The sequence below is a fragment of the Pan paniscus genome, chromosome 12, assembly GCF_029289425.2.
Source record: "Pan paniscus chromosome 12, NHGRI_mPanPan1-v2.0_pri, whole genome shotgun sequence".
Lineage (NCBI taxonomy): Eukaryota > Metazoa > Chordata > Mammalia > Primates > Hominidae > Pan > Pan paniscus.
In genome coordinates this window covers 89122015-89135316 of record NC_073261.2, presented here as the reverse complement: position 1 = coordinate 89135316, position 13302 = coordinate 89122015, and the positions used below count along the sequence as shown (strand labels likewise).

General features: G+C 43.0%; 1 protein-coding gene across 2 annotated transcripts in view; it reads left to right on the top strand.

Annotated features, from left to right (window-relative positions):
• The first annotated feature begins 226 nt into the window (after nt 1–226).
• The window catches only part of QPCT (glutaminyl-peptide cyclotransferase), a 28820-nt gene continuing 15744 nt past the window's right edge, over nt 227–13302 (top strand). Inside the window, exons 1-2 of one of the 2 annotated variants that reach the window (XM_003817648.6) lie at nt 236–627; nt 8545–8691. In XM_003817648.6, coding sequence (XP_003817696.3) covers nt 508–627; nt 8545–8691 — 267 coding nt within the window. In that variant the 5' untranslated portion in view covers nt 236–507. Of the gene's footprint in view, nt 628–8544; nt 8692–13302 lie in introns of both variants that reach the window. The other variant, XM_008970895.5, reaches the window with a different exon arrangement.

Here is a 13302-nt window from a genome sequence, read left to right as displayed (position 1 = left end):
GTCTGTAAAATGGGATTAGTGGATTAAATCCGGGAAGGTTGGACAAGCACCTAGGACGGTGCCTGGTGCCGTGTTCAGCAGACGTCGATTCCCTGTCCACCCCTTCTTTAGGAGCTGTGGGAAACACTTCATAACTCCCCAGGGTCTGGTGAACCCTTCCTCCCTTTTCTGTTCCCTGTTTTGGCATTGGAGATCATTAAAGGCTCTTCCATGTCTCTTCCTTCCTTCCTTCCTTTCATCTTCTCCAAGAGAAGGAAGTGGCCGCCTTTGTTAGCTTGGGTTCAGAAGCTTGTGTCTGTCACCCAGGGCCGCCCAGCCCCGGGGTTTGCGAAGGTCCGGGGTAGGAGGGCTGCAGCCTGCGCGACGCGGCGGGAGGCTACCCGGAGGCGATGGGAAGGCGGGCGCAGTCGACCCAAGGGTGGAGAAGAGGGAAGGCGAAGGACGCGCGTTCCCGGGCTCGTGACCGCCAGCGGCCCGGGGAACCCGCTCCCAGACAGCCTCGGAGAGATGGCAGGCGGAAGACACCGGCGCGTCGTGGGCACCCTCCACCTGCTGCTGCTGGTGGCTGCCCTGCCCTGGGCATCCAGGGGGGTCAGTCCGAGTGCCTCAGCCTGGCCAGAGGAGAAGGTGAGGGGCTGTTTCGGCGTAGTCGTACTTGAGCGGCTCTGGTCCGATGCGGGGACCCCTGGCCGGGTCAGCCCTACCTAGGCAGAGCGGGAGGCGGGGCAGGGCCGCGGTCCTCAGCCCAGGCACCGGCGCCCCACCCGGCGCCCGGAGGAGTCGGGGCTCTGCGTACTCGCCGGGGTGCCTCGGCCGGTCCGGGGCTGTTCTGGAGACGCCAGGGGGGCTGGGTGATGTCACTGGCCTCTCCTGGGCTGCGGTCTGATGGGGGTGCTGATAGGCACAGGAAATGTGTCTCGCCGGCGGCTGCTGAGCCGGGAGGCGAGGGCGCATCGCGGCGCCACCCCCAACTCGGGACCCGCGAGGACAACGGGGCCGGCGCTCCTGGGCCGCCAGGGTGCGGGGTGCGCCTGGGGGTGTGCCCACAGCCCCCCCGCTGCTTCATCCAAGGATGCTGCTGGGGAGCTGAAGTGTCCCTACAGTCTCAGGACGGATGTGTGTTGTTTGTTTTAGATTTTTAAAAGGAGCAACTCGGCAGGAAGGACCTTTACTGGAGACCTGCTTACTTTAAAAGCCTTTTTCCCCCACTTAAAAGAGGGTACCTGCTATTTTCAGAGAAAATGGATCTAGTTGTAGGTAGAAATCGCATATAAGGAACTTAGGATAAAAGTGATTTGCAAGTTCCCTCTGTAAGAAGTATATGGGTTCGGCTGGGCGGGGTGGCTCACGCCTGTAATCCCAGCACTTTGGGAGGCCGAGGCGGGTGGATCACGAGGTCAGGAGATCGAGACCATCAGGGCTAATATGGTGAAACCCTGTCTCTACTAAAAAATACAAAAAATTAGCTGGGCGTGGTGGCACGCACCTGTAATCCCAGCTACTCGGGAGGCTGAGGCAGGAGAATGGCGTGAACCCGGGAGGCGGAGCTTGCAGTAAGCCGAGATCGCGCCACTGCGCTCCAGCCTGGGCGACACAGCGAGACTCCGTCTCAAAAAAAAAAAAAAAAAAAAAAAAAAAAAAAAAAAAAAAAAAAAAGAAAAGAAAAAAGAAAAGAAAAAAAGAAAAAAAAAAGAAGTATATGGGTTCACAATTACATGGGTTCACAATTACTTCCTTTTCTTGTGTAACAGTTTTGAAATCATGAAATTGCTAAGGGATTGTGCAAATATTAATGATGTCAGCATAAAATAGTATGTTATAGAGATATTAAGAAAAGCAGCAAAGTGAAGCGATATAAACTTTGGCAGTGTTATTGAGCAGACCTTTTACACACTTAGAGTATGCCTGTATTTACTCAAATGTTTGAAATACAGGGCACACTGGTGAATGCCCACTCCCACCCAGCTACATGCATATATATACGAATAGCCCATTTCAATTCTTCGGATCTAATGTAATCACCACTCAGGGGTCACAGCAGGCCCCACTTACACATGGAGACCACAGGCCGCAGGGAACCTGGTGGCAGTGAGGGAAGTCTGTAACATAAGAATAACTTTATTATAAGGAAAACAACTTCCCATGGGGGCCCATGAAGAAGAACGTGGAATGACACAAAAAAAAATCCTCTCCTTCTCTTCACTGAGAATACCCTTCTGGTCAGAAATTGGGAAGAGAACATTACAGACTAGAATATGGAGCCACACCAAATGTATCTTTGTGATACATCTAAATGGAAGGGAATAAGTGAGATGGAAACTGAACAAACCACTCTGAAAAGATCATTTGTAGGTGTGTGTAGGCACGGGGTATTTATGGGTGGGAAAAGGTGCTGTGATTCTTAAAATATTTTAAACCAATGAGAATTTAACTTTTGAGAAACGTCTTTTAAAGCATGAATCCCTTTTATATTTATTTTAAGAAGCTTCTGATCACTGTTCCATTGAGAAACTGAATGTTTTCAAATCATTAAAAGCAAATGACAATCAGCCATCACATTTCCCAGTTTCTAGCTTCCTCCCCTTATTCTGTAGACCTTCATAAAGTCTTGCAGCCTGGGTGATGAATCGGTCCACACTAAAATATGTGCCTTCCTACTTTTTATGGTGTTCGACTATTTTAATCATATGACGTATGTCTTTGGTACACTGGTCTGCTAACAGGTGAGGTGTGGTAAAGAAAGCATTGATTCTGAAATCCATTTCCTTCGTTTTGAAATAAAGATGTTTCTCTTTCAGTGGCTTTGAATATGTAAAAGCAGATCAACTCTAGTTTATGGTGGCATTCAGAGGCCATGATTTGATTATATATTTGAAACCTGGAAACAATTTTTCCATAGTAACAATATTATAAATTGTTAAACTCCCAGGTGGGCACACACCTGTGTATTTAGAGGCATTGGCATCTGGGTATGGGGTGTTTTTTATATATATATAACATATATATATATATATCCACCTCACTTGAACTTCACAGCAACCCCCATGAGGAAGGTACATTCATCCTCAATTTATGGTTGAGGAAACTTGACAACTATTGCACTAGCGAACTGAAGAGCTAGGGTTTGGCTTAAGCCCTGATCTCTCCTTTCTTCTTCTGTGCTTTTCTAATGGTAGATGAGTCCTGGCTGATGTACCCGGAACAGTGCCCAGGTAGTGAAAAAGTGTGGGGCTAGCAGGGAAGTTGGAGGGCCAGATGAAGAGCTTACTCTCTCTTTCTGGGTCAGGGTGGACCCTAAATGGCATTCCAAAACAGGTAGTTTGGTTTTGGTACCTTCTCTTCTGACACCCCCTATTTTCTCCTTTCCTTGATCTCCTTCATGCAGCTTAAAGGTCATCATTAGTCTGAGTGTTAATCCATATTCCAGAGTTACTTCTTCTGAATCTTCCCCAGGCCTTTTGGTCACCAGTCTTATTCCTTTAGTACAGGCCCATTCCTTTAGTACAACATTGTCAACTAGCTATTAAACAGAATCTCATTAAATCATTCTTCCTTAGGTGCGAATGACTGATGGCTTTTGAGGGCTTTATATGTTCTTTAAAAAATATTAGTTCCGATAAACTAAAAAGTCTGGCTTCTATTGAAGTCTTCTAATTATAAAGTTGACATGTGCTCATTTTAGAAAACTTGGAAAATACAGAAAAATACACTAAAAAAAAACTAATGTCACCCATAATCCCACTATTCAGAGATAATGGCTATTAACCATTTTGGTGTTTTTATTTCTATCTCTCTCTCTCTCTCTGCGCGTGCGTGTGTGTGTGTGTGTGTGTGTGTGTGTTATTGTTGTTGTTGCATTCTAATGGAAGCAACGACGGAGACTCTCAGGCAGTGACGTGGAAGTCAGTCGGGGGCTGGGTGTTGGTAGGGACAGAAAGACAAAATGTCATTTTGGAGCCTTACCATCTAGTTGGTAAGTACCATGAGATCCATTTTACAGATATGGACTCTTTCCTAGTCACAGCTAATAAACGAGGGAGCTGAGATTTCACCCTAAGCTGTTGTGGTTAAAGCCCGCACGGCTCTGCTTTTAAGTAGAGGGCTGCTTGCATTTTAGAAAAGACAGATGTTGTCTTGTTCAGTTCCTAACTATTCTCCCACTGAATTTTTAATATCAGTGGCATCCGACACACAGAAGGAGTTCAGTAACTGCTGATTGAGCTGAATTTGCAGACAGACAGAGGTGTTAATCTGAGAATTGCCCGGGAGACACTCATATAGAATAGAAACTGGACTTGCATTGGCTGCATTTCTGTAATGATCTCCCTTTAATTCAGTCTTTTGGAACCTCAAAACCCTTTGCAAGCTGGGCCAACTCTATCAATTATGTAATTAAAACCCTCTTTAAAACCACATGATTAGCCTAGAAGAGATGCTTCAGGATATCTGGTTCACACTTTTGGCTGAAAGATTCTTGCACTCAGAGCAGACTTATTGTCCTTTCTGTCTGGATGAAAAGACAAGGCAGGGGCTGTAACAGAGCCTCATTCCTCTGAGAACACCTGCACCAATAGAAAATTGTCTAAGTGTCTTTTAACTGAGATAAACCTACAATAAGTTGGGGTTTGCATTTACCATTGGGCTCAACTTTGTTTTTGCCTGAGTTACTTTCCCCCTGCTGAGCTCGCTCTTTCCTTCCAGCTTTTTCCTCTTACTCATTCATCTCATCTCCACCTAAATTTGTATATCTATTGAGTTCTGAGAATAAGACCCCTCAAACATTGAATGCATGCTATTTAGGTTGGGAAAGTCAAATGCTTTTCCACACAGGGCTTTAATGAATAGAAGGCTTAAGTAGTTGACTGAGTGTAGTTGGTTGTTTCCTCTTCTCTGTCCTTCAGTTACTGGGAAGCTTTTAGCTCTGGGATTTTACAGGGGCATCTTTGCCCCCAGAGGGGCAAGGAGAGTCAGGGCTCTTTACTGAAGTATGTTAATTAAATGGTTGAGCCCAGGAGGTTGAGGAGCAAACACATGTAAGTCTCTAGATTCATAAGCATCAATAGGCCTGGCCTGTCTGCTGGATTTACCCTTTAATTATCCATTAAGCATTTTTTGGTGCTATTTGCCAATTTGGTTTCATCTACAGTATCTCTTGTAGTTAGAGATGCTTGGGGGAGGGGGCATTTATTTTGTTCCTGTTTTTTCTTAAATATCTTAAGAGCTCTTTCAAGCCTCTAGAAACCAGCTATTTAAACACAAGTGATTTCGCTTCACTCTGGACATGGAGTGAAAGCTTCTATCCACAGTGACCAGATGGGCTTTGGGATAGAGTATTGGACAGTAAACAGACAAGGAGCCACTGGTAAACAGCTTTTGACACAATAGTTTTGGTTGTCATAGTGACTGCTTGGGTCAACCCAGCTCTTCATCATCAGAAGCATCGAATGTCAGAAATTCAAAAAGAGCAAAGCCCAATAACATTGAACCACAGCACTTCCTGGCCATTGCAGCAGGTAGCCACCTGTCTCTTCTGTCTTTATGCTTGCTTGTGCATTCAGCTGATTTATTATTTGCAATGGCAGAAAAATGCCCATGTTACTTTATTATTATATAAATACAGTCTTAGCAAAGATAATTTTAGAAAGATAGTTCATCTGTTGATTGCTTTTTTGATTAATTTGCCCAATATTTATCAAATGCTCAAGATGAACCAGGCCCTGTGTGGCCTGTGTGGGAGAGAGAGGTAAACAACAGAGAGAGAGGGAGTTCCAGGCCTTATGGAGCTGATGTCTTGTATGAAAGACAGACATTAAACAAGTAAACACACAAAGAAGTGGCCTCCAAGCTGCAAGCTGAAGTGAGCAGGAGTTAGCCAGGTGAAGAGGAAGGGAAACAGCTTGTAAGGCAGAAAGCACCGCAGATGCCAAAGCCTCATGGGGGCAGAACCTCAGAGCATTTGGGGCCTGGCCAAATGCCAGAGTGACCGAAGCATGGTGAGCAAGGGTGAAGGGGGAGACCAGACAGGCTTCTGTTGGCAGGGTTGAGTAATAATTAACCATGGAAGTCTTCTGACCTCTTGCCTCCATATTCTTCTTATCCCTTCGCACATTTCTATTGCTTTGTCTTTCAGCTTCAGCTTTCTTTTCCAACTGTTGTTTGGGAGCTGGCATGAGGACTTAGATCCTGGAGGTACCAAGGGATTTAAAGCCTGCACTGACAAGTTTATCAAGGAAATGTATTTAAAAATGTCCTACCAATAAACAAAGACAAATCTTCTGATGTTCAGGCACAGCATCAATATTCAGGAATAAACTGGAAGTGCATAAATGAGACAGCGAGGCAGAGTAAAACTAGCATGGGATTGGAAATCCCCAGACAGCGGATCTTTTTGTGGATTTACCTGTAACTCTCCTTCAACCTCAGGAAGTCAGCTGGTTTCTATGAATCTCAATTTCCACTAATATAAATGAAGGAGGTTGGAGACTAGAACATCTCTAAGTGGCTTTTCCAACTTTAAAATTCATTCTATGGCTCTTTAGTGTTTGATAGAAGGAAATAGTAACTAACACATTGAATATTTACTATGGCAGTTTACATATGTTAGTTCACTTAATTCTAGTTACCCTAGGATTCAGGTATTACTACCTCTGTTTTACAGATGAGGAAATTGAGCCTTAATGAGGTTTAGTAACCTGGAAAGAGTTACAGCTAGTAGGTGGTGGGGTGCTGAGTTGAGAGGCTGAGTTGAGAGGGTCTGTCTGATCCTATAGCCCATGCTCTTTGCATGGTAAGTACTGGAAAGTAAACAGCCATCTCAGAGTATAGATGAGTGTAAATAATTAGGCAATAAGCATTCTTTGAAGTCCAGTTTCACACCAGTCCCATGCAGTCGATCACATGGAATGAAAATACTTGCAGGACTATTTAAGCGTATCCAGCTAACACTGGTCCTGAAAGGAACTATAAAATAGGCCTCTCCTAATTTCTGTTTTGCCTTCCAAATAATTCAATATTCTTATGTCATCCTCATCCTTCCCCTTAGGGAAGAAGTCATCTGATCAATTGTTCTCTTCCTGTTGAGGAGGAGTAACACATTCCATTATTAGGTGCCTGATAAACATGTAATGAATGAATGGTTCATCATTACCAGTATCATAAGAATATACAGTATGTGTGAAGTCATCCAAAATACAAATTTGAATGTTATGTGAACTTTAATGGAATTTAAAAATAATTTTAATTGAAGTTAAAAAGTCTACTATTTAGTTGGCTATAGATTCACCAAGCTCAGGCTGAAAGGAATTGCAACAATCATCTGAGTTGGCACTGTCTAATAGAAATAATGACTCAGGGCTGGGTGCGGTGGCTCACACCTGTAATCCCAGCACTTTGGGAAGCCGAGGCGGGTGGATCACCTGAGGTTGGGAGTTTGAGACCAGCCTGACCAATATGATGAAACCCCGTCTCTACTAAAAATACAAAAATTAGCTGGGCATGGTGGCATGCACCTGTAATCCCAGCTACTCGGGAGGCTAAGACAGGAGAATTGCTTGAACCCGGGAGGCAGAGGTTGCAGTGAGCCAAGATCATGCCATTGTACTCCAGCCTGGGCAACAACAGTGAAACTCCATCTAAAATAATAATAATAAAAAAGAAATAATGACTCAGCTACTCAGGAGACTGAGGTGGGAGGATTGCTTGAGCCCGGGAGGTGGAGGTTGCAGTGAGCCAGATTGCACCACTGCACTCCAGCCTGGGTGACAGAGAGAAACCCCAACTTCAAAAAAAAAAAAAAAAAAGATTATGAAAGAAACATGTGTAATTTTAATTTTTCTAGTAGCTACATTAAAAAAGTGAAAAAGGGGTAAAATTAATTTTAATAATATACTTCATTTAACCTAATATGTCAAAAAATTACCATTTCAACATGTAATCATTATAAAATTTTGAATTAGGCTTGCTATTAAAATCCTATTAAAATTCGAGGACCCCTTAATTTGTGGCTCATCTATAAAGTCTTCCCTGACTACTCTCCCTCTATACTGTGTAAGATTTACTTAGGCTAACAGTTGGGTTTTTAAATTATTTTTAAAATTTTTACTGAGACAGGATCTCCTTCTGTTGCCCAGCTGGAGGGCTCAGTAACACAGCTCACTGCAACCTTGACCTCCTGGGCTCAAGCAATCCTCCCACCTCAGCCTCCTAAGTAGCTAGAACAACGGGCATGCACCAATGCGTCACCACGCCCATCTAATTTTTTCATTTTTTGTGGAGATAAGGTCTCATTATGTTGCCAGGGCTGGTCTCAAATTCCTGGGCTCAAGCAGTCCTCTTGCCTCAGCCTCCCAAAGTGCTGGGATTACAGGCTTGAGCCACCGTGCCCAGCCCTAACAGCCCAATTTTAAAGTTGAGTAGTTTAATTTACCTCATTTGACATAAAGTTCTCCCTTATTTTGAAGTTTTAAGCAATTAATTGAAAACATGTCAGAGTCTTAAACATGTTATGAAAGGATAGCTAGTTAAATGATTTCATTCAATCCTCAGAATTATCACCAGCCAGCCATTTTGAATTCATCGGCTCTTCGGCAAATTGCAGAAGGCACCAGTATCTCTGAAATGTGGCAAAATGACTTACAGCCATTGCTGATAGAGCGATACCCGGGATCCCCTGGAAGCTATGCTGCTCGTCAGGTGAGAACATGGGACACAAACCTCAAGCTTGTGTGAATACTGTGCTTTCTCATGAGGGATAATGTTATGGCTGAAGTTCTGAGGTGTCTAATATTCAGATCTGTCATCTCCTCATTCACCAAATAGTCAACCAAGAAAAATCAAATGACTGAGAGTACATGTCTGTTCTGAATTAAGTGGTACATGTTAATGTCAATAGTTTATGTGTGAAATCTCTATTTGGGGTACAACATTACACAGTCCTTCACTCTTGACCATTCAATAGCACACCCCGAGGCTCCCAATTAAGTTTTCTTGAATCCTAAACAATGAACAGCAACAGGCTTAGGGAGTCCTTGCTTGAAGGTTCTAGGTCAAGAGTATCATTGTACTGTCAGGCCATCACTCGCCTTAGGGAAATTGTATTTTCCCTGGAGGGAGAGTTAAGGCTGGTGATAAGCTAGCTGCATTTCTCCAGGGCAGTGCTTCTCAAACTTCTGACTCTGACACAAAGTAAAAAAAAAATGAATTTTACATTTTATACACACAAACGTACTGGCATATTTAACTGTAACAAAACATCCACAAAAAATATTCTTACTGCATTTTACTGCAATATGGTCAGTTCTATTTTATTGGTTCTTAAAAAATGCTGGTCATAACCCACTAAACTGATTTCAAGACCCATTGATTTTACCACTGTTGTGGAGGGTAGAACAAGCTGGGCCAGACCTTGAATGCCTCTTTGCCTCCCTGATGTCAGTCTTCCTAAGCAATCTGAAACCTCACCTCTGAATATCTGTTTTTTTCAAACTAGCCCCATTTTAAGGGGCCGCTTGGGAAGGAATGGGACTGGCCCTTCACATCCTCTTCTGAAACTCCTCAGGCAAAAGACCTTGGCACCCACTGCTGTGCCTAGATTGAGAACTGCATGGCGCAGGTGCCCAGCTCTTGAGCTCTTCCTTTCGATTTCAGAGTCTCGCTCTGTCACCCAGGCTGGAGTGCAGTGGCGTGATCTCGGTTCCCTGCAACCTCCACCTCCTGGGTTCACACTATTCTGCCTCAGCCTCCCAAGTAGCTGGGACTACAGGCGCACGCCACCATGCCCGGCTAATTTTTGTATCTTTAGTAGAGACGGGGTTTCACCACGTTGGCCAGGATGGTCTCTATCTCCTGACCTCGTGATCCGCCCGCCTCGGCCTCCCGAAGTGCTGGGATTACAGGCGTCAGCCACCGCGTCCGGCTGAGCTCTTCCTTTCTGCCCAGTGTACAGCCTCTGCCTCTCAGGCTAGCCTAGGTATCCATATGTCTGTCTCCCCATTAGCCTTTTGTCTTCCATCTGAATAGCTCTGGCTTCTCCCAAGGAATTAGATGGTAGACACCCTGCAGGCACCTTAGTTCTGTCTAACCTTTAGGCAGAGTGAAGAATAATAGCAATGATGGCTGACTTTCACTGAGCAGTTTTTCTGGGTCAGGCACTTTACTGAGTTCTTTGCATAGATCATCTCATTCAGCCTTCAGAACAGTGTGTGGATGCTATTATTATCTCAGTGTTAGGAATTTAAAAAGATCTGAGGTTGAGGTATATGAATTAACTTGCTCAAGGTTATACTTGTACCAGTGTTGAGGCCAGAATCCACTTGAGATCTCTATCCTGTCACTGGAGAGCTGGGAGGAATCAGCTCTGCTTCGTGCACTCAAATGTCTCCAGCTCTCGATCTTCTCAAGCCCAAGTTGGAGAGTGAGGCACATACCATTCACTTTAACAACATTCCCTGGGCCTTATCTCTCAAGCATTTTCTTAAAAGAAGGCCAGGGCATTTAATTGGCATTTTCCAAAAGCCTCAGTTCCTTGTTAGAAAAAAATCTAGGTCTGTGATGCTTACTCTTCCCATTCAACTCAACCTTTTTTATTTTCCCATACCATTTGCCCAGAGCGCTGTATATAACCAGAAATGATATGCATACTTCAGGCCTGAGGTTCCTTGCCTGCAGGCTCTGGAAATCCATGAACACAATAAACTTTGCTAGTTGATCTTTAGCTTCAACAGAATACAGTATATAGGATAAATAATATACATAGATATTGTTGTAGTTAAAAAGATACATATTCATTTAAAAGTGTTACTGAAGTTTCAGTAACATTCTCCACTATCATATGGGGGTGGAGGCAAATGAGATATTTATGGACAGTATTTTAGAATGTGTTGGGAACTACTGCTGTGGTGCCTATGCATGGGCTGGTTGATGGCTATGTTAGATATCTCACTTAGGTTCCATTTTAGAATTTTTTGAGAAGAAAATTACCATTAATTTTTAGAGACCTATCTTCTAAGCTGTGGAAGACAAAGGAATTCTCATTTTGAAAGTGAGGTACATGACAGAGTAATTATGAGGGAACTACACTAATGGCCTTAATTTGACTAAGATTAGATCCTTTCATGTAGAACTGAATTGAAACAAAAATGATTGAACCTTTTTTTTTTTCTCCTGAGGGCTTTTTGAACACTAGATGAGATGTTTTATAATTTAGAGTTTCAAGGTTGTAACTAGAGAAGATCCTCAAATATTAAAAAAGGGCAAACTTGATATAAAATTTGTTTGTGAATTAACTTTTGTAGTTACCAGTAAAGATGTGCATTACTGTGGATTCTCTTTTACAGAAAGAGAATATTTTGGGGGAACCCTGTCCCACATTATGCGTTTTCCTGGTCTCTGATCAATGACCCCAAAGCTGCCTATTGGATTATTAGGATATTTTTATTTTGAGGAGATAAGTTATTTGTAAAACAAATAATTTGAAGATAATACATTTGGGGCTATTTCATTGATTTATAAGATAGAAATAAAAAAATTTAAAAATTAGGATGATAAAGGCTCACAAATGGGCAAGCAATATCCTTTGTCTAAAAGAGGCAAACTAGAAACTTCAGGGGGTAAAATCCCCCACAGGTGCACAGTGCATCTGAGCCACCGAAACTGAATGTCATCAGGTACATAGATCCCAGGTGCACCCTCAGTCCAGCCCCCTAAGAGGAGGAGCCCGAGGGACTCATATATGGTGCACTCAAGAGTAAAGAGGTACCCGAGTCTTCAGGTGGCAGATGTCCACATCCTGACGACGATGTGTTTGCAGACTTAACGCAAATACTGGAAAATCGGCTTCCTCCAAGCAAATCTGGTCTACTGATGTCATTGTTTCTCAGAACCTGGAAACTAGAATTTATGTTTAATTAAATGAAACCCAGGATCATTCACTAGTGTTAACCTAGAATAAATCCCCCTACCACTCTTTGGAAGTAGACTATCTTGTAACAGCCTCTCTCTCGTGCTCATGTCTTCATCTTTGTATTTTTTTTCTTTCTCTACTCAGTCTCCAACTATCTCTGCTTTATCCCTATCTCCATCTCTCTCACTTTTTCTCTTTCTCCCTTTTTCTCTCCTCTCCATTTTAAAACATAGATGTATAGCAACCCAAAGTGTGATCTATATTCTAAATTGCCTTTCGGCACTCCTGGAGGGCCCAGCCCTTTGCTGCTTTGGTATTGGGGAAGGCAGCTGCTTTAGAGTCCCTGCCACAGCCACGCACTCCCTGCTTAGGGGTATTTGAATGATAGTAGTGGTCGTTTGGGGAGTTCCCCTAGAGACTTCTGGTGGGGACTTGTAGACTAAGTCTGAAAGCCAAAAACAAAACAAGGGATATTGGTGAACTAATTAGATTATGCAGCCAATTTGATGGTTTATAAAGACGATTTATCTTAGCTGCTAAGATAAACAAAAAATAGTTACACTGAACAAAAAAGTTGCGGGGCTGGGTGCAGTGGCTCATGCCTGTATTCCCAGCACTTTGGGAGGCTGAGGCAGGCAGATCACAAGGTCAGGAGATCGAGACCATCCCGGCCAACATGGTGAAACTTTGTCTCTACCAAAAATACAAAAATTAGCTAGGCGTGGTGGCATGTGCCTGTGGTCCCAGCTTTTCGGGAGGCTAAGGCAGGAGAATTTGCTTGAACCAGGGAGTTGGAGGTTGCAGTGAGCCAAGATTGTGCCACTGCACTCCAGCCTGGCGACAGAGTGAGACTCCGTCTCAAAAAAAAAAAAAAAAAACAGTTGCTTCAGGAAAAACTCTTTTGAGGATATATGCTGATTCTCTTATGGATTTTAGTGTCAACAAGGTCATCAGAAATTATGATCAAGACCTGGTAACAAGTTGAGAAATAAGTTTGTGTGTGACTTCTGAGTATTGCTAACAGATATATTTTTTAAAATTCCAATTCATTTTGTGAGCTTGTAATCTGCAATTGGTGTTGAAGAAGCCATTTTATGGAGCATTTTATCATCTGGATACCAGATGTTCTGGAGTATATGCTTTTTTTTTTTTTTTAAATGACCCATTTTGTGGAATTTTTTTTTTTTTTTACAGTCTAGGGATAACTCATTTTCATAGTCTGCAGAAAAACTCATGTTAGGTGCATAGTGATTTCTCTCTATTCAAACTATTAATGCTTTGTATCATATAGTTTTATATATTCTCATTAAATCAATTCATATTTACTGTTAGAATGAACCCATATTTACTGATAGCCTACTGTGAGCAAAGCACAGTACTACAAATTGTGGAGAGTTATGAAT